General features: G+C 37.1%; 1 protein-coding gene across 1 annotated transcript; it reads right to left on the bottom strand.

Moving 5' to 3' along the window:
* Window positions 1–6,916: 6,916 nt before the first annotated feature.
* On the bottom strand, window positions 6,917–9,162 carry LOC113312074 (40S ribosomal protein S6). The gene is made up of 6 exons (XM_026560842.1): window positions 9,049–9,162; window positions 8,896–8,960; window positions 8,145–8,202; window positions 7,941–8,049; window positions 7,497–7,769; window positions 6,917–7,380 (listed from the first exon to the last, which is right to left on the bottom strand). Exons 1-6 carry the CDS (start codon window positions 9,052–9,054, stop codon window positions 7,148–7,150), a joined length of 744 nt encoding a protein of 247 aa, XP_026416627.1. The 5' UTR covers window positions 9,055–9,162; the 3' UTR covers window positions 6,917–7,147.
* Window positions 9,163–25,426: the final 16,264 nt, after the last annotated feature.

The following is a 25,426-nucleotide window of genomic DNA, read 5'->3' as shown; positions in this document are numbered from 1 at the left end:
TATAGTAACTTCCATACCAAACAAGAGAAAGTATGAATCTTTATAATATATCTTCCATTTTTATTAGAAACAAAAACACATACATAAATATAACTTGCTTAATGTAAATGAAATCGAATCATAAAAGATAAATATAAATTGACAAACATAAATGTTATCATTCAAGTTCTTATTATCGACAAATATCATTATAACCAGGACCTCCATAATAAAAACCGTAGCCGTTTGTATGTTTTTCGTTAATTTGCAAATCATAGCAATTTGGATTTGTTACGTACGTCTGAACATCTGAGTGATCCTTGGCTTCGTTTTTTCGTCAATTATTTGAATATGACGAAAATAGCTGGATATTCTGAGACCTCCTTCTGAAGGAAAATGACCGCTACCCATTTGAGTTGTAGTATGTTGTCCTTTAGATTTATCATTGTTGATTTCTCCACCAAAATCTTGTTGCAGTCTTTTGACAACTGGGTGAATAGAGAACTTGGATAATATCCCACCGGAATATTTTGGACTTGTATCCACTAATTTCCACTATTTTGGTCCTGCAAAATTATTAAATGTCAATTCTTGGAATAACTTTCTGACAAAAATAATAAGACACATTAATTACTAACAGTTTCTTACCTTGTGTATACTGAAAGTGGCATATTTTTGGTTTCCTTTGAAAGTGGATACTTCAGAAAAATTGCAACCAAGGGCGATTTCTGAGGATGTGTGCACAAAGCCATGACATTCGAGGTTGGACCATTTATTTTGGTAGTTATCACCCTGGAGAATCAATTAAAATTTAACTTATTTGTTCGTTCTTTCGTAAATAATACCGAACAAAAGTAGATTGGGCTTTGGAATTACCCTTCGGTATAATAAATTCTTTTATTTCCCCTCTTGGAAGAGGCAATAACTTTTAATTAACATCCTTTTAATGAATATCTTTGTAATAATGAGTAAACATCAAAAAAACAAAAAGTAAAAGAATTTTTTACGGAACAATAATACTTACAGTCCATAGTATAAAAAATATGGTCTGGTAATCATTGTATCTGGGTTTATACAGCTAATTAAAAAGAAAAATCAAAATATAATGATATAAAAATGACATTCTAAATTTGAGTTGAATTTTGGAAACTTAACCTTGGATGGATGACTTACCTCCCATCCAGCTTCAATGGTACTGAGATCATCTCGGTTACCTGCTGAAACTCAGATTTGAGAACAACTTAGTTCACTTAATGTTTTCACGATCGGGTTCCACAGATTTATTTTTGCTCGTGCTCCTAGAAAATTGCCTTCCATCATAATTGTCGCGTACTATAATGTATTTAAGCACATACAAAAACATATTTCTCAAAACTATTACAACCATTATATAATAAAGAAACAAATTAATAAAAACATCTACAAGAAAAATAATAATTAACTTGTGAATATACCTCATGACCATTGTCAATGTTGTTTGGCTGTAATGTACTGGGAGAAGCCTTAGAATGTGAAAGTTCTGGATGGCGGTGTTTACGCGAAAGTTTTGAAGAGTAATCTTTTCTAATCCTCCGTACAGGGATAGTTCCTTGTGGACATATTCCATACTTATGCCAAGTTTGTGTAAGTTGAAATAACCCGAGGTTATCTAGTTTCAATTTCTTCGGATACCTACTTGGTCTCCTCTGTTTCATATGTACTAATAAAAAAAAATTCTCTTCAAGTTTGATATAAAAATATATAGTACCATATATATTATGAAGAATAAAACAAGCACTCAAACCTGTATTGTATGGTTACGAAGCAAAGGATGATTTAAAGAGGGTTGCTTGTAAATGTCATAACAATCAATAATCTCAACTTTGTCAACCTACAAGATATAAATTGATAAATAAATATATACTGCAAATATTTTAAAATTATAAAATCATTTTTTAATATAAACAAATGTAAACTGCACCTTAATTGTTCTGATTATTCATGTATTTAAAATCGTTCTTCTGTCAATTAGTTCTTCCTGAATTAAAATTTGAAAAACAAACATCATTAGGATGAGTATCCAACGAACAAAGTTAATGACCTTCACCATTATTAGTTTGATTCTTCTTAGAAATCAATAATACAACACAGAACCTTTCACATGAGAGGCGGAAAAAAAATCGATTTATAGGGTTCCAAAAAATATACATGAGGATAAATATTTACCTACTTCCAAATACAGGATCCTAAAATATCTATGGTAATAATTATTATAACATCATTAGTTCGAAAATATATTTTTGAAAGAGGCATGTACCATGTTTACCAATCAATTAAGTCGCAACACATGTCTTTACCATCTCTGTGAGGAAAAATATCTCATTGTTATAGAAAAGCACTGACGTTGTCTCCATGACAGCGAAAGCTATCAGACGGATGTCGTTCAACGGGCAGTCGAATCCAGCTGTTGGGAAGTTCCGGATAGAGTTTTAGATTTGACGACTAGGAATGCAATTTCATTCCCATGTTTGGTAAATATGATTAGAGAGTGGTTAGAAATAGGAATCCCAAAAAGTAAGAGAATCTTAAACCCATGGGGGTGGTGGGTTTAAGATTCCCCTCTTTTGGGAATTTGATTCCTTGAAATAGAATTTATTTCCCATTAACTAGACACGCCATAAATGGGGAGATGCGGGTCAATGAAATTCGGCAAACACACCATTTTTACCATCTATCTCTAAGAGATCTTCTCAAATGATTTTGTTTTTTTTTCTTATTAAAAAGAAATATGTTCTCGAATCAAATTGTGAAATAATTGCTCCATAATGATTTTTATCTTTAAAAATTCTCTCAAAACATGGCGTATCAAAACATGCCTTCGGAGAACATATATATGATCATCAAAGAGTTAAATAATGGCTTTTTACCAAGTCGTCAGCGCACCAAGTCATCTGGGCAAATGAAGTGTGCCAATAATTATTGCGCAGACGACTATTTTTCAATAAAATCGATTATATGGCTAGGGTATATCGTATATGCAGATACGTATATATTGGTGCCATTTAATTAGTGGTATCACCTTAAGGACTAGTATATTAATTGATGACCATGAGTCGTTGATAATTTGGAGATTTGAATTACAATACTAAATGTATGTGTTATAGTGGTAGGAGCAGATACTAATCCTTTTTGCATCTTCGTGGTGATGATATTTAGACTCATACATGCTAGGCATAGAATAGTGAAATTATCCTTTTGGAGCTTCGTGGTAAAAGAGGGATGCTGCTGTAGTAAATTTGGTAATGATGATTGTCATTTCATTTGAAATTCAGTTATTGGTGGTAGTCTGCCTAATTTAATGTGTGCGCAATTACGCTGTTGGATATAACAATGTCGCCCGATGTACTTCATCTATGATTCCCTAAAAATAGGTTCATAGCTACACATAAACATTGGAATTCAGCTGCCTTGCTTGATTGAAAGGGATGAATATAGAACAAAATACACAAAATTGGTTAAAAAGACCAAAATCAACAATTTCTGGATGAAAGGACATTTAGATTTTGATACTGTTTAAATGGACAAAAATGTAAAAATAGCCAGGATGTAAACAGTTTCATCCTACCCATTTTCAAATACTTTTTCTTATTTTTAATTTACATCAGGATGCATCGAGTTTCATTCTTGCTATTTTTTTGGTGTCCATTACACCCATAATAATTTTTACTCGTCCATTTGAACCATGTTTAAAAATATTTAGACAAATGACCCATTTTCCGAACAATATATATAGGACAAAATACATTTTCTTATTTAATGCAACATAAGATGTTGTTTTCTTTTTTTTTTGAAGAAAAGATAAGATATTATAAATCAAGTAATATAGTACAATAGGTTTACAACATCATTTTTCTCAAAAATACTTGACTTACAAATTTATTCTCTAATATGTAAAGATAAATGTTGGAGGCTCTTGATTCTTGCTTCCTTAGCTAATGAATCCTCTGCTGAGTTGTATTTTATGTTCATATATCTTACCTTGGCTTGAGGAAGGTTATCCAGATTCGCTTCAACTTCTTTTATTGTGTTTTCAGCTTCCCAAGATATTTCCTTACACTTCTTGTTGATGAAATCGGCAATAGTTTTACAATCCGTGATAATTGAAACACTGGATAAAATATTATTTCTTAACCAAGATGTAGCTTTAAGCATTGCCTTTGCTTCTGCATGAACAGCTGTCATTGCTTTATCTGAGCCTGCTTCGATATGCATGAATTCCTCTTGGTCCACTGAATATAAGATAAAGGCAAAACCCATTAAAAGATCTTCTTTCTTAAAAGCCGCATCTATAAAATTATCCATTCTGTGTTAATTGTATTCCAATTTGGAGTTGATACTACTCCATTTCTAGCTGAAGTTTTTTTCGTGATTGATATTGAAGCTGCTGAGTGAAGATATTTGTTTATCATCTCTATCAGCATTGTCGGGTTAGGATCCTTTCCTTCGAAGACAACTGAACATCTGTATTTCCACATAAACCAGAGGACTGTAGCAATTTTGTCTGAGATTTGAGCATAGTTCGGGTCTACTATCCAGTTTTTGACCCAATTGCATATTGAGTCAGGGAAAGGTGGGTTGTTAATAAAGCTTAACGAAACCCCAAACCAGATGGCTCTCGCAAAGGGGAAAAACCTGAATAAATGTTGCTCGTTTTCTTGAATTTGTGCATTACACATCTGGCAGTCCGCAGAAATATTGTCCATGTGAGATGCAAGTCTACTTGAAGTTGGTAGAGCCTTCTGCACTAATTTCCAAAGGAATAATTTAATTCTTGGAATTGTTTTAATTTTCCATAATCTCTTCCAAGGAAAATCAACCATAGTGTCAACTTCTTGATCCTGGTTGTTAAGAAAATTATAGATATTTTTTACTGGGAAAGCTCCTAAAGAATGGTGCCTCCACTTCATTTTATCTTTCTCTTCGCTGTGAGTTGAGATTGCAAGGATTTTTTCTTTAATCGCAGGACTGAAGTATTCATCTATTTTTTCTATATCCCAACTGTTTCTAGGAGTGATAAGCTCTTTTACCATTTTTGGAACTTGGTCTCCTCTATCCGCCGATTGTTGAATTATATTTTCATTGGGAATCCATCTGTCTTCCCAAATTTTTGATGACTCTCCATTTTTAACTTGCCACACGAAGTTACCCTTTATAAGATTCAAACCTTTATAAGAGGTCCATTCTTGTTGTTGTTTTTTCATAAACTATAATGTGGTGGAGGCTTCTCCTTAGATCTTCAACTTTCCTGTAGATGCAATCAATCCTCAATTTGAATGGGTTACATTTAGAGATTTTAGTGCCATTTTTGATGGGTATTCTCGATTTTAGTGTGTTAGATATACCTGACAAGGAGAAGCTGCAGATGTACGATATTTACATTTTTTTTTTTTTTTTTTTTAAATCACTCTCTTAACCGGTATTAGATATGTGGTTTTCTCTTAAGTTTCAAATCAAGAAAATATGCAACAAAAAACAGGGACTGAATGTGCTTAGAAATTAAGGTAAATCATAGCAACACATCCTTTGGTTGGGGATCCAGGATCAGACGAATGATTTTTGGAGCAGATGGCATGAGTTTGAGTTGAAGCATGGGAATGAGGAAGCAGTAGAAATATGGAAAGGTGGCGAATCTAGAGAAACAGCTAGACCCTGCAGCTCAAGATAGTACTCAATCTGGTGTCATCCGTACACCAGATGGTGGTAGGAAGGTTGCTGCAGACCCGTACACCAGATGGATGTTAACGAAGTTGAAATTGCACAAAGAGACGTACCTGCTGTGGTATCTGAGGATTTTTGGCACGTGAAGCTGAAAATGCTAGAAAACTTGGCGCCCTTGAGAGGGTCCTCGGTTGCGGTATGAGCCATATGGTGGTACTAGAGATGGAATAAGAAGTTGCATTACCAGGTGACAGACTAAATGGCTTTGTTTAGGGCGCATCAGAAAGTTTGATGTTTCTGAGGCGGCTTTTGGTTTTGGATTAATCTTTGGATTGTTGAAGCTGTAAATTGAATCCGTCGATTGACAATCTAACTTGTTTCTAGGATTCTCCATCACACCGTCAGGTGGAATTCATACATTCGGCACCTACTTATAGTTTGCTGCCTACTCAAGTCCAACATACTTGTATGGCAAAATAACAAGGTGGTTAAGGCAACAGTCCAAAGCAGCTCCAATTATCAAACAGAGTTGATTCAAGTTCAGAAACTATAACCTATTTTATGCTTAGGCGTGAGCCGATAAGAACTTGCAGCATTTACAACCATCTAATAGACGAGGCCTGCTCCAAAATAACTAATTAAAATATATTCATATCGAAGTTTTTTCTGTGAAATCAGTAAAGTCCATATCTAATTAGGTTGTTGCAGAGAGAACTAAACAACCGAAAAGTAATTGATGCACTGTTGGAACATTATTCATATGCAACTTGCATCATACTGTCAACCAGAAGTCCAGAACCATGCAAATGAGGGGATGATCCTAAACACCTCTACAGACACACACCAAATATTTCATATCAGCTCAGATGCAAACAAGGTATAAAAAGCACTATGAATAGAACAATACGTTTCCTAGATGACCGGTTAATTAATCAAAACCGGTTAGTTAATCAAAACAAAGAAGTCACAAATAAGTTTAGGTCCATTTCCCATATATCTGATAACTAGTTTAGCTAATTTGAAGATTTCTTACAGTATTCGTCCTCATATTATCAATATTTTTCACCCTAATACAATTACTACGCTGAAATCACATCAAAACGTCCTATTTGAGATTCTCTTTTGATCTGAAAGTTATTAATAGTTGAGATGCGATGCTTTATCCTTGAACGAGCAACATTAGGGACAACTAACCAATAATAAAGTATGAGAAAAAATTATAAACATAACACTGAAAAACTTGATGTAAACATTCATAACAGATCGAAGAAATTACGTCATCTAATTCAAAGACTGCAAAATATGGACTTCACTGATTTCGCAGGGGAATGGAAAATTTTCAGTTGTCCAAACATAACACTAGCTAGCTTATAAGTTTACTGCTCCACAAAGTTTAAAGTAAGAAACTAAAGAACAACAAAATCATTCCAGAGGCAGAAAGAAACAAGGATGCAACACATGATGGTGAAACCTAAGCTGCAGGCTTAGTGGCAGCAGAGAGTCTTGATCTTTTCTTTGCAAGGCTCTCAGAACGACGATCTCGCTGTTCTTTCAATCTTGAGGCAAGAAGCTTCTGGTAATCCGCCGCTTCGGATTTTGCCTTGGCAATCCTCTTCTTTTTCTCTGCAATGCGTCCCCTCTTCCTTTGCAGAGTAAGGGGAGTCACAAGCCTTTGAACCTTTGGAGCCTTGCTTGTCTGCTTGCCTATAAACATACAAGAGAAGGTGTAAGAACAAGCAGTTTTCAGTTCCCAATCTATCTGAAAACGATAATTCGCAACTAGCAAATGACAGTGCAAGGACAAGAAATGAGTAACAAACCTTTTTTGTTTGTGAAGGTACGGCGGTACGTGTTGACATACTTTGTAACATCATCCTCCTTAGACAAGTTGAACAATTTTCGGATCTTTGAAGCCCTCTTAGGCCCCCTCATCCTGGGCTTTTCAGTGTCGGTCAAACCAGGAAGATCTTTCTCCCCCTTCTTAACAATAACCAAATTCAAAACAGAAAGGTCTTGGCTGACAATGCAACCACGAACAGACTTCCTTCTCCTCTCCCCATTACGTCTACCATGTCCTCGGAAGCATGGAGTTCCTGACAAAAAAAACAGAGACCACAAAATCACAAACCTATATAACTCAAAACTATTCATATCCAAAAAGAGACCATGAAATCACAAACCTATAACTCAAACTATTAAATCCAAAAGGAGGTACGGTTAAAAAAAATGTAAAGATACTAGAATGATTTTCACATCCCCTATACCTCTGTGAAGCAAAAGCCGAACACGGCCAGGAGTCAACACTCCCTGTTTCATGGGAAACCCCTGCTTGTCGCAGCCTCCCATAATTTTAAATACATACCCTTTGAATTCCTGTTGGGGAAAAATAAAAATTAAGAAAAACATTAGGAAACTAAGGTGCAAACTGGAAAACAGTTCAGCTCTATCAGAATAGTCGTAATACATACCTCGCCGAGAGCATCTCCACTGACTTCTTGTGAAATCCTCTTATCATAGAAGGCACGCCTACATACAATCAAACGACATTAAGCATAAGCAAAAGACTGAATAACAAATTCAAGCATGTAACATAATCATTAGCACATGAGAAAACCAAATGCAGTTAAGAGTTAGCATCACCATCAACCAACTATAACACTATCATGACTTAAGATGTAATCTCCACATTTATCCTCCATATTTTGAATAATAAAAAGACAACTACATTTTAAGACAACTACAACCCTAGCGAATCATGTGGAGAGGTCGGTTAACAAAGAACAACAGTGAAGGACTATTTCATATTCTTTCAGGTTTGAAGCCGTAGATCCAAACAACTTGAATCAGCATATTCACAATTTGAACAAATTTATTCATACAAACTAGAAAAAGGTATCCCATACAAAATACCAAAATCAACTGGGGATTTTTCCTCCTTGAGATGAAGAAGAAGATAACAAAAACCTAATAATCTTATTACAAACTAAACAGTCCAGATTTGTCATTCCAAACCCTAGATTCCAGTAATTCAAATGCAACTACAAAAAGGTAAGCTATACCACAATCAACTGAGGGTTTTCTTCCTCCTTGAGATGAAGAAGAAGAAGAAGAAAACAAGAAAAGTCCAGATGATACTAAATACCAAAATAAACAGTCGAATTAGTCATTCTAAACCTTAGATTACAGTTATTCAAATGCAACTACTGAATAAGAACTTACAGTTTCTGGTCATCATCGATTTCCAGCTTCTTCTGACAGCCGGTTGTTGGATTTGCGATATTGAACTGCACAAAAAAAACAACAACAAGAGATGAATAAGGTTGTAAAAGAAAAAGAAATCGAGATAATGGTGATAACGATGATCAAATCTACCTTCATGGTTGTTCAGAGTGTTTGCCTAGGGTTTCTTCTTCTGCCCTGTAGTTGCCGCCGCAGCTGAAGAAGAAGATTTAGGAATTCTCATTTTTTCTAACTTTATATTTTTCCACTTATTAGGAGAATGCCAGAGAGTTTTGGGCTTAAGTTTTTTCTACTTCAAACCCAGATTTACTATAGACTCCATTACAACCCGGCCCACCCGATCTTTTGCGGGCGGGTATCTAGTTCATGGATCGTAGGCGGGTACATATGGTCGATGTTTTAAATCGTTGGACACCTGCACCCATTTTTTTTTTTGTAAATTCAAATGCATTCAAAGGACTAATTTAGGGAGTTAGAAACCCTTATAGCCTTGTAATTAGAGCTTTCTAATGCTAGATTGGAAGAACTATCCAACGCATTAGATATATCTACTTCTAGATTTTTCAAAATACAAATAGGTGGATCATTGACCCATTCAAAAGAGTTAAGAAAAGTTTTAGCCTCTTTTGCAAGAGTATCTGCCACATTGTTAGCAGTTCTAGGAATATAAGAAAAACCCAAAAAAAATTGACAACTAGAGAAAACTCGTTTAACTTCGTCCATAATAACTTGATTCTCCCAGGCCATTTGAGATGGTCATCCATGTAGGTAGTCGAACAAATTCTTGCAATCACTTTCCACACTAAAATTTGTGAGTCTTCTCTCTGATGCCCAATTAGCTCCTTGCAGCATTCCTAAAGCTTCCGCTTCTTCTGAGGAAGAACATGAGATTGGACCTGCCCTTCCTTGCTCGAACTTGCCTGCATCATTCCTATAAATTAAAGAAAAACATGCAGGTATATCTTTGGAAATCCAAGAAGCATCAATATTAAGTTTCTTTTGATTTCTCCTAGGCAGTTCCCACTTTGGAACTTCAATTGAATCTGTTGAGATTTTTCTAACATAAGGGTTATCCGTATACGAGAAGTCCAAGAATCTCTGAATTTCTAAGGATAATTGAAAACTAGTTTGTTGTTGTGTTTCAAAGGCTCTATTGCATCTTTCTTTCCATATGAACCAAGCTTTGGTCAATATGATTTCTTTGGGTATAATTGTGTTCTCATTACCTAACTGTTCCTTACAAACATCTAAGAAGGAAGTACTACAATCAAAATTAAGCTCAACTGGGTAAGGTTCATCTGCCCAAACTGTTTTGCATAAGGAAAAAAAATAATTATGTGTTCTATGGGTTGATGCACATGACAGCCAAAGGAACAATTTGGATTAATATCCTCCATGAACTTTGATAATTTCATATTAGTAGAGATAGCATTTTGTAAACATTTCCAAGAAAAAATTTTGATTCTTTGGGACACATTAAGACTCCATAATTTTTTCCAAAAAGAGTCTGGTTGTCCTAAATTAAAATGATTCAATGTTCTTTCATTGAGCTTATTGTACATAGATTTCACAGTAAACATGCCAGAGGTGGTAAGAAGCCATCTGAGAGTATCTTTTTTGGTTATGTCTATTCTAATGTTATTAATTTTTCTAGCAATGTGTTCTGGGAACAGATCACAAAGTAGAGTAAAGTTCCACTTCTTAGTGATTGGATCAATAAGGTCCTTCACAAGTGTTAAGTGAGAGTTATTAGGAGTTCTAAAGGCAGTTCATTGGTCAATTCCTGATACATTGTGTCATGATAATTGTTTTGTGTATTGTTGTAAACATGTCAGGATGTGTTCTTACACCAAAATAGTTTCCCTGCGCAGTACTAAACATTATCAGAGACACTGTTTTTATTAAGTCTTAAAATGAGACATCAAAGGCTCAATTTTTTGTGTATCTCTCAAAAGTCTTTTGCAAAACTTGTAAAAATGGATTCTTGGATGTTTCTCAACTTTGTTGAATGCAAAGGTAGTTGGAAATAAACTCTTTCTTAGTGCCATGGTGAGCAAGACATTGTTCTCCTCAACACAACTTGATTGTGTTGAAAATGCATCCTCACCAAGAAATGTCTTGCTATGTATAAGGTGGGGGAAGCACAAGAATTGGGGCAAACATATTATGTTGGGTATGATTATGAATGTTTGATAACGTTGTAGAATTCGATCGAATTCTTCTAAAAAAAAGGTATGTCTCTAAACTTGAGCTAGTTTTATGATGATCTATGTACCTTGTGTATCATTCATGTCTACCTAACTTGATTTGTGTTTAAGGTTCTTAAATGTTTCGGTTTGAAAATAGTTGTTTGGGATGTTTTGGCCTTCATGGTACACTTAAGGTATGGATACCAGTTTACAAATGAGTTTTTGTAATAAAATCCAGGAAAATTCATTTGCATACTCGTATGCATATTGAAAATCCGTTTGCATACCCTTATACATACTGAAAATCCGTTTGCATACCCATATACATACTGTCCTCTATACGTCGATATTCAGTAAACTTGTTTTGGTTGTATCTTCTTCGTCCGAACTCGGAATGATCTCATTCTTTTTGAATTCTCTTCATCTTTGAATTCTCTTCGAAATGGAGATGAGAATTCTTGAATTTGGATGAGTTAAGATTGACATTTGTCATGTTTTTTTGTTTTTGATTGTTTTGCTCCGTTTCGTCGCACTTGTTCCACTTCTCTTGGACTTTGGCACTTGTATTCTTGGAGTAATACTCCTCTAATCTCATTTTCATCTTTTATAAGAACGTTGATTGGTAAATCACAAGGAAGGAAGTTCAAGAATGGACAGTAGTACGCATTGTTATGGGATTCTTGAATATTCACAATCATCCTATGTGAACTAAGGTGCATGGTCATTAATGACTTTATATGTTCTTCTTTGTTAAAAAAATCTTTTTATACGACTTTGGTAGCTATTCTTGGTGTAAATCCATGCGAAAAAGATTGATTCTACCCTCCAAGGACAAATAATCTTATATGTGCATTACGAGTTTGTCTTGATGTCTAGGAAAAACTTCTTATGAGAATTTTGTTCTTGTGTTTTTAAGAAGAATAAGTAGAGCTTGGAATAGCCATTATTGTGATTACAAATAGTTATGTCCAACGATTTTCATCTTCAATGTGTTTAGATTTATTTATTTAAAATTCTAAGTCATTTGGAAGATGGTTTTTGCAATTTTGATCTTTATGATTTTATATATTGCAAATTGTTATGGGATATGTTGTTTACGTCCGTGAACCTGTGACTATCCCATATTTGTTCAAAAGTTATCTTTATTATGTCGGTATGAAAGTATTGATAGAAGATAGAATGAACTTTTGACATTACAAGAGTTAAAGCCTTTTATGTCATTTAATTGATGGAATAAAGGATTAAGGTTTTGTGTTTACAAAGATTAAGTCTATTACATGTCATTGTGCAAATAGTAATGAAAAATAGTATGAATCCTTGTCTATTCCGCAGTATTGGTCAATCTCCGATTCACATTCTTGTGCATATACTGTGTTGCTCCATAAGTTTTCTTATGTTTGAGCATGACCAATTGAATTGATCATTCTCTTGTGGTCAGTTTAGTTGTTGCTCCGTAAGTTCTCCTATGACGAGCATGACCAATTGAATTGATTACTTTCTTGTGGTTAATTTAGTTGTGTAATTCCGATTGAATTAATCATGGATTTTCTTATGGTTAATTTAGTTGTGCATTTCGATTGGATTAATCATGGATTCTCTTGTGGTTAATTCAATTGTATACTTTGGATTCAAATTCATGTTTTCATGTGATTTGGTTATGTCCAAAGAAATCCTTTTTTTCTTGTGAAAGTAAGGTCGCCTTTGTTGTTCTTTAGGGAATGACATTTTATGGGGGAGAGATCTTATTCAACTTGTGCTTAATTGTCAAATCTTTGTGGGGAGTGCCGTTGTGTAATATTATAAGGGTTATCTTGTATCTTTATAAACTCCTTGATGAATGCATTTAGCTTCGGATTTATGATGGCATCTAAATAAGTTGATACGTATTCTCTTTTGTTCATGAAGTATCTCTATGAAAATTTCATGAGGATCCCACTAGTTTTCGTACCTTTGCCAAATTATATTGACAAAAAGGGGGAGAATTAATGTGTAGCGTGATACTACAAATACATATGGTATACGGATCATTATGTAAGGGGGGGTGGTTTTCATGTTGAGATGAAGTATTGACTAAGGGGGAGTGATACATATCACCATAGTGTTATTGTCAAAGTTGTGATACAATTGAACTTTGATTATGTGTAATAATACTATGACACCGTATAACAATGATTGAGAGCATTTTTTTTTCTCATTGTTATCGTTACGGATCTTCAACTAACGATGGTGCTAAACTTACAACCTTTGGAATCATTGGAGTACTTGGAAGTGATGAAGATTTCGAGTCATGTTGAAGATGCCAAGGAGATCAAGCATTTGGATGAGAAGCTACAATTTTTATTTATTTTGTAATCCATATGTATTGATAGTTTTTCCATTAAAATTGACAAAGGGGGAGATTGTTAGAGCACTGCTCGGTCGAACTCGCATGCGTTGCTATCTCAAGCATGTTTGTCAATGTTAGTGATCAAAACTATAAGTCTTGATTTCTAGCCTATTTATAGATGTCTCGAACCAGGACTTAGTTTGTGTAGTTGAGCTTAGACTTCACAGGGTTTATCACTTGAAGACGAAGAACTACTAAGGAGAGCTTGTGGAACTTCATCGACAAAAGGTATATGGAGACTTAAACTCATCTATCACTTGGAAAGTCTATTTCTACTCTATCTCCTATATTGAGACATAATTTGTATTACGATATAGTTTTCTATATACACATTTCATTTGAGATTTCGAGCTAAGTATATCTCGCTTACATATTTCTCGAAATATATGTTGGTAAGCTTTCGCTTCGACCAAGTTCATCTTATATCATGAGAAAATTGTTGAGTAACATCTTACATGGTTTGTGTGATACAATATCTTGAAAATTGCTTTGATGCTAATAGCGTGTGAAAACGACTATTGTCATTATAGAAGAATGTTTCAATGATTGAAATAAAGAGTTTAGAATCGTGAAACCTTTTTTGAATATAAGCACAGAGCGTGTTCGCACATTTGTGTATAAGTTGTTAGAGCATTTCTCAGTCAAACTCGCATGCGTTGCTATCTCAAGCATGTTTTTGAATGTTAGTGATCAGAACTATAAGTCTTGATTTCTAGTCTACTATAGCTAAGTCTCGGACTAGGATAGAAAGTGCAGTTGAGCTCAAGAACTCCATGGCAATCATCATACAAGACGAAGAACTAATCAAGGAATTGGTGGAACTTCATCGACTAAAAGGTATATGGAGACTTGAACTTATCTATCACTCAAAAGTCTATCTACTCTATCTCCTATTTTGAGACAAAAGTCGTTTTGCTATATAGACTTTGATTATACACATTGCCGAGTTTATCTCGCCTATCTATTTCTCGAAATATGTGTTGGTAAGCTTTTGCTTTGGCCAAGTTCATCTTTACCTAGTGAAATTCATGTTATGTTTCAATCACTTTGAAAAAATATTTACGAAAAATAGTTTGTGAATAACAACTATATAATAACGTCCTCTAAGAATGTTTCAATGATTAAAATGAGAGTTTAGATTATATAACCATTATTGTATATAAGCATTGTGTGGCAACACATATATGTATAAGTTATTTTTCCTTGAACCGAAGTATGCGTACTTGGTTGATCAGGAAAACCGGAATAAGTGATGTGATCTAAGTCCACGAACTCAGACCGCCAACCCAGTCCGTGAAATGACGGAAGTTCTCTTCCCGAGAAATTCTGTTGGAGTTTGATAACTCCTTCCAGGAACTTAAGTCCGCGAACTAAGTCTGCGAACTTAAGTTGGTTATATCTAAAGACGATTTTTTGTGAACTTACATCTATAAAAACCAAGGAATGCAAAATCAAAATCGTGGCTTTAAAGTTCATGAATCGATTCGAGTGAATCAAATTGTTTTTGCTTCGATTGTGTCTTGTGTAGTCACATAAGATTTATACAATTGAACAACTCTGTGACTAGTTCATTTGAGTCATTTGAACTAGTTATGGTGAAGAAGAATATGGTTGATATGAAAGTGTTCATATGGCTAACCATTTGGTTAACTATTGTTGAACCAACAAATGTACATGTTTGGGTACGGTTACACAAACCTAAAATTGTGCATTTCATTTGTGTGTAACAAGCTAAGTTTTCGATCCAACGGTTGAAAGATATTAGCTTGAATCTAATCAGGTTTTCATCTAACGGTGAATATTGAATGCTTTGTTACCATGCTAACAGTGATTGCAAACCCTGATTTGAAAGACTATATAAGGGAGAACTCTAGCAACTGGGAAACCTAACACCCACACCTCCTGTTGGTGTGAAATGCAAAGACACACAAAAGCTTGCAAGTATACAAGGTCAATATTTGTAATAAAAGAGTGAGTAGGGGTTTGTCCACAGGGAGAGGAGCATATGAGAAGTTTTCCTAGACTAATAAGAGTGGCAATGCACTATGGCAGTGAGCTAAACATGTAACTGATATGAACCAAGGCTTGGAAAGTAAAGCAGCAAAGAAACAGCTAAAAGAAGCAGCAAATAACCAAGGCTTGGCAGCCAAGGGCAAGAGGCAGGATTGTGCACTGACTTCAGTGCACAGTAGCTACAAGATGCAGGAACATAAAAAGCAAGAAAATATAGCTGAAATGCAAACACACAGGACTTGAAAAAGTGACTGAAATTAAGATTGACTGAAAGAGAAGTGGTGGGTAAGCCAAGGCTTATGATCCACCTTGTGTCCTAATCAAGTGACATGGTCTAGGTTATGTTCAATCCTAAGCATACAACTAGAAATGAAAGAACACCAACTTGCTCACTAGTCTACCCCTAGCATTGGCTGTCTTTTGACAGTACAGCCAATCACAGGCTCTATGAACATTGACATCTCTCATTTGCACAATCTAAACACAGCAGGGAAGAACTATCTAGCTCATTCACACTTGACAGTGCACAAGGCTTCACTGAGCCTTGGCCTGAAGATGATTAGCTCATGCTAACCATGAAGTGACAACATGCATACACTAACATAGATAATTCATACATAACTAGCAACATATCAGATAATTCAACACATAAGCAACTTGCAACTGTTAACTGAGAAGAACACTGAAATTTGAAATTCATAAAATTTTAGCAAATTCTCTACTGGCTAGTCCAGAGAGGTAAATAGTCTCCTCTACACACTTCACCCAACACCCATTTATACCCCATACACATAATTTTGGTTTTCCCCAATTTTTCCCCAAAGTCAGTAAAATTAGGTTTTGGTGAAAAATTAATTTACCTACTGTTGATGAGATACTCGCTCCATCTCGTCGACCCAATCTTTTCCTGCTTCTTCTCGTTCCTCTCCAGCTCCAATTGATGCTTTAATCATCATATATATCACCAATTTCTCACCTAGGGTTTCAGGCAGAGAGATGAGAAATTGAGGTTGTAAATGATGATTAAAGAGATGGTACGTGATGGGTTTAGGTAGAATAGAGAGTTGGTGGTTTGGTGGCTGTTGCAGGAGGGTGGTGGTGATGGTGGTGCGGCAGGGTATGGTGGTTGTTCTGCAGAGGGGGGTGGTGTAGGTGATGGCTCGACTGTTTGGGAGAAGGGGGTTGTTTGGGTAGGTGGTATAGGCTCGGGTACTAGGGTGTAAGGCGAATGCATCGAGTCTTGATGTTCTGTGACTCTGAGCTGCGAGATGCGAAGATGGTAGGTAGATCGGACGGTGATGTGGAGTGAAGCTTGGAGCGACCGTCAGATTATATGATACAACAAAATGAACGGTACTTGATGGAGTTAGGTACTGTAGTGTAAGGCGGAGATATCAAACTTCGATGCACAGCAAGGGAGCGACCGTTGGATTCAACTACCATCTAATCTGAAGGCTTGGAATTTCGGCGCTGTGGTGCTTGGCAGAGACTTCAGATTTTGATGCACTATGCAGGAGCGACCGTCGGATGCGTCTGGGAACTGATCTGACGGCTGAGAACGGAGGCGCTTTTGTGTGTAGAAAATGAGGTTGTGCGCACCATTCTTCGCGGCTTCCTTGCGTAATTTCTCCCGGCTTTTCACTACTTTTCTGCTCTTTTCGCTCCGCGACTCATCCGAACTTTATTTATTACCTAAAAATACAAAATTAATTAATAAAATATTTATTCTTGAAAACAATGAAAATACAGAATATGGGATAAAATGTAGAATTAATGCATAAAAGATGAGTTAAAATGCCAACAAAAAGGGATAAATATTACAATATTTGGCACTCATCAAATACCCCCAAACCTGAATTTTACTTGTCCTCAAGTAAAACAAAACTAAGGAAATCCTAACTATACCACTGTCGCTGGTCTCTCGAATGCATTTAGCGTATGCACTAAGCCTTTTAAACCACTAAGTGTCCCTAGTGGACGAGTTGAAGTCTCGTGAAGGTTTACCAGAGGTGTGCCTAAAACCTAAGGACAAAATATAAGCTCAGATTCCATCAAACGTGACATGTGCAAAACAGTTAAGCTCACAGCAAAATGGAGATGTCAATCTAGCTATCGAAGGCACAATCCTAGCACTGATAACAAATAAGGACATGTGATAAGAGTGTAAAGTGTATCTACACATGTGTAAAGAAAGATCTGAAGTCATGACTACTAATCACCAAGAGATAGTTTCTCAGGCTAAGAACTGAGGTCGAAATCTAGCTAGCTGTCCGGACTTTACGAGAATTGTGAATGAGTTGGAGGTATTTCACAATTACTCGCGTTGTACATCAATGGCATACACCCTCCTTGCTTATTACAATGAAACAACAAAATGACTCTTTACATGACTCTTATTTACATTGACTCTTTTTTATTTTTGGAGCAAGAGATGATGGAATTGATAAATACTTGATTTTTTGGTATTTTTCTGATATTTTTTTTTTCTGAATATATACATCGATTTTTTTTTTTTTTTTTTTTTTACAAGGAAACACTTTTGATACATATACAAAAGGAAACAAAAATTACATGACACTTTGCAAGAGGTAGCCCTTTTTGATGCACCCAGTTAAATTCGATGGTTGTCTTTCTTAATGTAACCTCCACCTTCTATCCCAACCAACCAAAGAACAAGCTAGTCAAGTTTCGTTCAGTATTCTAAAGTGATTGGCAATCGTAACTTCCTATCAAACACCTTGAAGATCGAGGCCATACATGTATTGGTAGATCGTGCGCGTGCAAATTTCTTATCACTAAGTGAATTGTGCTAGAATCAGGGTGCCTAAATATCTAGACTAAGACTCCTAATAAAAATACATATTTGCACAAGAGTCAACATTTCAAGGTAAATGAGCTCCATTTTTATGTTTTTTAGTTTTTTAATTTTTTTTCAATTTTGATTTTTTTTTTTTTTCTTTTTTTTTTTTTTTTTTTTGGAATTTTTCAATTTTTTCAAAAAAAGAAGGAGTTCGTTTTCAATTATGGCAAATTATCATGGTATCTACTCTATATCCCCAAACCTAAACTAAACATTGTCCTCAATGTTTCAAAGTATGGAAAGAATTATAAAACAATATATGAAGAGGAACATGCTGAGTAGAGTAAAAGGAGAGAGAATACCCGATTGTACGGTGGTAGCTCGATTAAAACTCCGTTATTTCAAGGCAAAAATCCATCATATTAGCAGTCACAATGGATGGGCACAAAATATTCACAAAAGGAAATTTTACTAACACATTATCTACAAGAAAATTTGGTTTTTAATGGGATTGGACTTTTTGGAAAAAAATTTTGGTTTTGTTGGGATACATTTGGTTTTGATGGGAAAACGAAAAATTTTGGTTTTTAGGGAAACATTTGGAAAACTGTTTGGTTATTTAGGGAAAGAGTGGACCAGTTTAGTCCACATAGACTGGGTCCTCCAGGTCGGATGTTTCAATGTCGGGTGGAAATGGCTCAAGGAATGGCTTTAATCTCTGCCCGTTGACTTTGAAAACGTTCTTGTTGGAGACATCCTCCAGCTCTACAGCTCCATGAGAAAAAACTGTGCGTACTAGGTACGGACCCTTCCATCTGGAACGCAGTTTTCCTGGAAAAAGATGTAATCAGGAGTCATACAGCAAGACTTTCTGACCAGGAGTGAAGGATTTGCGCAGAATACGCTTGTCATGAAACATCTTCATCTTCTGCTTGTACAGCTTGGCACTGTCATAAGCCTCATTTCTCAATTCTTCCAACTCGTTGAGTTGAAGTTTCCTTTGAATTCCAGCTTCGTCCAGAGAGAAGTTCAGCTCTTTGATTGCCCAGTAGGCACGATGTTCTAATTCCACAGGTAGATGGCACGGCTTTCCATACACTAGACGATAGGGGGACATGCCAATTGGTGTCTTATAAGCTGTTCTATAGGCCCACAAAGCATCATTCAATCTAATGACCAATCTTTCCTGGACGGGTTGACCGTCTTCTCCAGAATGTGCTTAATTTCCCTATTAGACACTTCCACTTGTCCACTAGTCTGAGGGTGGTACGGAGTAGCAACCTTGTGAGTTATGCCATACTTGCGTACTAAAGACTCAAAGTACTTGTTACGAAAATGTGAACCGCCGTCACTGATGATAGCTCTAGGGGTACCAAAACGTGCAAATATGTTTTCCTTTAGAAATGAAAGTACCACCTTGTGGTCATTTGTTCTGGTTGCTATGGCTTCTACCCACTTAGAAACGTAATCAACTGCGACTAGGATGTACAACTTGCTGTCAGACATGGGAAATGGACCCATGAAGTCTATCCCCCAAACATCAAAAATCTCCACAATCAAAATGGGGTTATAACCGGAAAAGCTATCTAGAAAACAGTAGTGACTGTGTCCAGACACAGGTTCTAGCATTTGGTCAATGAAAGGGAGCGGGAAGTGATCCTTCCTTGTTACTGTGTTCAACTTCCTGTAGTCGATGCATACTCGCCATCCTGTGATTGTACGAGTAGGGACTAATTCATTCTTGTCGTTCTGAACAACAGTAATGCCTGACTTCTTAGGCACAACTTGAATGGGACTAACCCATTTGATATCGGGAATTGGGTATATGATACCTGCATCAAGTAGTTTCAGGATTTCTCCTTTGACTACATCTCTCATGTTAGGTTAAGTCTCCTTTGCATTTCCCTCGATGGTTTGGCATTCTCTTCAAGGTTAATGTGGTGCATGCAAATGGTGGGACTAATTCCTTTGAGATCTGAGATGGTCCATCCTAAGGCCTCTTTGTGTTCCTTAAGTACTTCTAAAAGCTTACTTTCCTGTTCCGTGTCTAAACATGATGAAATAATGACAGGTAAAGTATCAGAAGAACCTAGGAATGCGTACTTCAACGTACTAGGCAATGGTTTCAATTCAAGCTTGGGTGGCTCAACAATGGATGGAATAAGCTTGGAATCAGAGAATAGGGGTTGTTCCACTTCATATTTCCTTTCAGTGATGTCCATTTGAGGTACAGATTCGAGCAGAGATAGGACGTCACTACAGTATGCATCATCATAGAAATCAGGGTTAAAGTTCTCCATACATGCTTGAAAGGGGTCAACGGATAGAATGTTAGTCAACGAATCTTGCATTAATCCTTCAATCATATTAACTTCATGTACATCATCATCATCAAGATTCACAGGTTGTTGACTAATATCGAACACATTCAATTCTACCGTCATGTTACCAAAAGACAGTTTTAACACTCCATTCCGACAGTTGATGATCGCGTTGGACGTAGCCAAGAAAGGACGTCCTAAGATGACAGGAATGTGACAGTCTGGGTTTTGTACAGGTTGAGTGTCTAAGACAATGAAGTCTACGGGAAAATAGAATTTGTCAACCTTGATCAAAACATCTTCACCACTCCACGAGGAATCTTGACAGATCGGTCTGCCAGTTGTAGAGTGATAGATGTTGGTTTCAACTCCCCAAGACCTAACTGCTCATAAACAGAATATGGCAGTAGGTTAACACTTGCACCTAGGTCTAATAACGCTTTATTGACCGTGTGTTCTCCTATAGTGCAAGAAATTGTTGGACATCCTGGATCCCTAAACTTGGGTGGAGTTTTGTTCAGAATGATGGAACTCACCTGCTCAGCTAAGAAAGCACGTTTTTGCACATTGAGCTTGCGCTTTTGAGTACACAAGTCTTTGAGGAATTTGGCATAAGCAGGGATTTGCTTGATTGCTTCAAGAAAAGGAATGTTGATGTTGACTCTCTTGAACAGATCTAACATCTCATTGTAATGGGTACTTTTCTGTTGATAGATCAATCTTTGAGGAAATGGAGCAACAGGAAGATGAGTTGGCAAAGGGACATTCACAGCAGTAGAATTGTCAGATTTTCCAACTTGCTCAGATTCTTTGGTTTTCTGGGGTTGTGGAGACAACGTGGAATTTGTATCAGACTCATTAGGTTCGCCTACGTTGTTCTCGATGACTTTACCACTTCGGAGGGTGGTAATGGCATGGATTTGATCAGGTGAGGTTTCAGTGCAGGATGTTGTGCCTGTTTGAAATATCCTCTTTGGATTTTGTTGGGGTTGGCTCGGAAGTTTACCCTTTTCTCTCTCACATATTTGATCCATCTTTTGATCTAGATTTTTCTGACTTTGCATCAAACTCTGGAACATTCCTCTAAGGTGGACAATCTCTTGTCGGTATTGTGTTGAGGATATGATTGTTGTTGAGAGTTTGATTGTTGTTGAGGGTTTCTCGGGTGTTGATAACCTTGATTGTTCTGATATCCCTGATTGTTTTGATAGCTCTGATTGGGTTGAGATGGTCCTCCTTGAGTGGGTCCTTTTGACCATGAAAAGTTAGGGTGGTTTCTCCATCCTGGATTGTAGGTCTGTGAATAAGGGTTATGCTCTGGTTTTTGAAACATGGCATGTGCCTGTTCAAGCCTAGACTCCTGGACTGCAAGCAAATCGGGACAATTTTGGAATTGATGGTTGGGGTCGTTACAAGCAGCACAAACAGATGAAGCGACATGTTCTCGGAGAGTAGTGGTGGAAGGTTTTGAATTTTTATGTAGTTCTAACTCTTCTAATCTCCTAACTATTGATGCCATGTTTGCTCTACCCTCAAAATCCGCTTCAATCCTAAAAGCCTTTGCTTCGGATGTAGTCTTTCTGGTTTCACGGATGGATTCCCACTGTTGCGTCTTTTCAGCTACTTCAATCAAGAAGTCCCAAGACGCGTCAGCAGTTTTATCTACGAATAGACCATTACACATCGACTCAACCGTTGTTCGGGTGGACACATCTAGACCTTCATACAAAATTTGCACAAGTCTCCATTTTTCAAAACCATGATGGGGACATTGGAGCAATAATTCATTGAATCTCTCCAGGTATCTAGCTAAGGTCTCACCTTCTAATTGCACAAAGCTATTCAGACTTTGACGAATTGTCGCAGTCTTGTGGTTCGGGAAAAACTTTTTGAAAAACTCCTTTGTGAGGTCATCCCATGTCATGATGGATTGAGGCTGTAAAGCATAGAGCCAGGCCTTTGCCTTATCTTTCAGGGAAAAGGAAAAAGCCTTAACTTCAGGGTTTCGTCGGTCATTTGAGTGAAACGCAGAGTTCCACAAATTTCCTCGAATTCTCTCACGTGGTGGTACGGGTTTTCATTCTCAACACCTCTAAAAATAGGAAGCATCTGTATTGTGCTTGATTTCAGCTCATAATGGCCATTAGCCTCGGGTAGCACAATACAAGAAGGTTGACTGGCTCTAGTTGGGTACATATAATCCTTGAGGGTACGTGGTTCTCCCATTGTTTCTGGTTGATCTGGACTGTCTCCCTCAGAACTTAGAATTTCGATAGGTTCGTCTGGGTTAATTCTAACAAGTCTGTTTGTCTGGTCTCTGTAGGTCACAATCATGTCCTAGTAGGTACCTTAACTAACATGTTGGTCAGACAGAGCAATCGGAAACAATTTGACCCAAGGGTTATGAAGATTTGGTTTTTGAATGGGTTTTGGTTTAAAGAAGGGATTTTGTTTTTTTTGGTTTACAAATTTTGGGCTTTGGAAAAAAATTTTTGAACTAAACCTAGCATAAATTATCACAACTCATAAAAGAAAATAAAAACAATAATAATAATTAAAACAAGCCCATAAAAGAAAAAAGAAAAATAAAAGAAAAATAAAGAAAAACAAAAAAGAAAATAAAAAATTATTACAATCCCAAATATAAAAAAAAAGAAAAAGAAAATAAAAAATTATTACAAACCCAAAATAAATAATTAAATAAATTATTACAAGCCCAAATTTGAATTTAAATGAGACCCAAGTGGGTTAACTCATGGGTTAGGCTTACTTGTTTTTGGAGGGAAGCCCAAAAATAGGCTTTTAGTCCCCTTTTAGTTGCAAGGCCCAGTTGGGCTTTATGATCGTCCTAGCAGCTCACGTCCAAGCCCAGCAGCAGCAAGTGTAGCAGAGCCCAGCAGCAGCAGCAACGGAGCCCAGCTGAAGTTGCAAGCCCAGCAGAAGTTGAGGTTACTGAGCCCAGCTCAGTTGGTTCGAGCCCAGTTCAGAGGTTGCAAGCCCAGTAGCAGAGAGTTGGCAGCAGCAGCAACAGCAGCAGCTGCACAGCAACAGCACCAGTAGCAGCACAAGCAGCAGAAACCAACACTTGCACACCAACAGCAGCAGCTGCACAGCAACAGCACCAGCAGAATCTGCAGCTTCTCAGCAGCAGCTTCACAGCAGCTTCAGCAACACTTGCAGTTGCAGCAGCAGCTAGGCAGCTTCAGTTGGCAGCAAGTTGGCAGCAGCTTGGCAGAAGCAACAGCAGCAACAGCAGCTAGGCAGCTTCAGTTGGCAGCAACAGCAGCAACAGCAGCTAGGCAGCAACAGCAGCAACTTGGCAGGGCCAACAACAGCAGCAGACTCTGAAAACTTCAAAAATATGGCAGCCAGCTCCCCGGCAGCGGCGCCAAAAACTTGGTGTGAAATGCAAAGACACACAAAAGCTTGCAAGTATACAAGGTCAATATTTGTAATAAAAGAGTGAGTAGGGGTTTGTCCACAGGGAGAGGAGCATATGAGAAGTTTTCCTAGACTAATAAGAGTGGCAATGCACTATGGCAGTGAGCTAAACATGTAACTGATATGAACCAAGGCTTGGAAAGTAAAGCAGCAAAGAAACAGCTAAAAGAAGCAGCAAATAACCAAGGCTTGGCAGCCAAGGGCAAGAGGCAGGATTGTGCACTGACTTCAGTGCACAGTAGCTACAAGATGCAGGAACATAAAAAGCAAGAAAATATAGCTGAAATGCAAACACACAGGACTTGAAAAAGTGACTGAAATTAAGATTGACTGAAAGAGAAGTGGTGGGTAAGCCAAGGCTTATGATCCACCTTGTGTCCTAATCAAGTGACATGGTCTAGGTTATGTTCAATCCTAAGCATACAACTAGAAATGAAAGAACACCAACTTGCTCACTAGTCTACCCCTAGCATTGGCTGTCTTTTGACAGTACAGCCAATCACAGGCTCTATGAACATTGACATCTCTCATTTGCACAATCTAAACACAGCAGGGAAGAACTATCTAGCTCATTCACACTTGACAGTGCACAAGGCTTCACTGAGCCTTGGCCTGAAGATGATTAGCTCATGCTAACCATGAAGTGACAACATGCATACACTAACATAGATAATTCATACATAACTAGCAACATATCAGATAATTCAACACATAAGCAACTTGCAACTGTTAACTGAGAAGAACACTGAAATTTGAAATTCATAAAATTTTAGCAAATTCTCTACTGGCTAGTCCAGAGAGGTAAATAGTCTCCTCTACACACTTCACCCAACACCCATTTATACCCCATACACATAATTTTGGTTTTCCCCAATTTTTCCCCAAAGTCAGTAAAATTAGGTTTTGGTGAAAAATTAATTTACCTACTGTTGATGAGATACTCGTTCCATCTCGTCGACCCAATCTTTTCCTGCTTCTTCTCGTTCCTCTCCAGCTCCAATTGATGCTTTAATCATCATATATATCACCAATTTCTCACCTAGGGTTTCAGGCAGAGAGATGAGAAATTGAGGTTGTAAATGATGATTAAAGAGATGGTACGTGATGGGTTTAGGTAGAATAGAGAGTTGGTGGTTTGGTGGCTGTTGCAGGAGGGGTGGTGGTGATGGTGGTGCGGCAGGGTATGGTGGTTGTTCTGCAGAGGGGGGTGGTGTAGGTGATGGCTCGACTGTTTGGGAGAAGGGGGTTGTTTGGGTAGGTGGTATAGGCTCGGGTACTAGGGTGTAAGGCTAATGCATCGAGTCTTGATGTTCTGTGACTCTGAGCTGCGAGATGCGAAGATGGTAGGTAGATCGGACGG

The sequence above is a fragment of the Papaver somniferum genome, chromosome 1, assembly GCF_003573695.1.
Source record: "Papaver somniferum cultivar HN1 chromosome 1, ASM357369v1, whole genome shotgun sequence".
Classification (NCBI taxonomy): Eukaryota; Viridiplantae; Streptophyta; class Magnoliopsida; order Ranunculales; family Papaveraceae; genus Papaver; species Papaver somniferum.
This window is presented reverse-complemented; position numbering and strand designations above follow the sequence as displayed.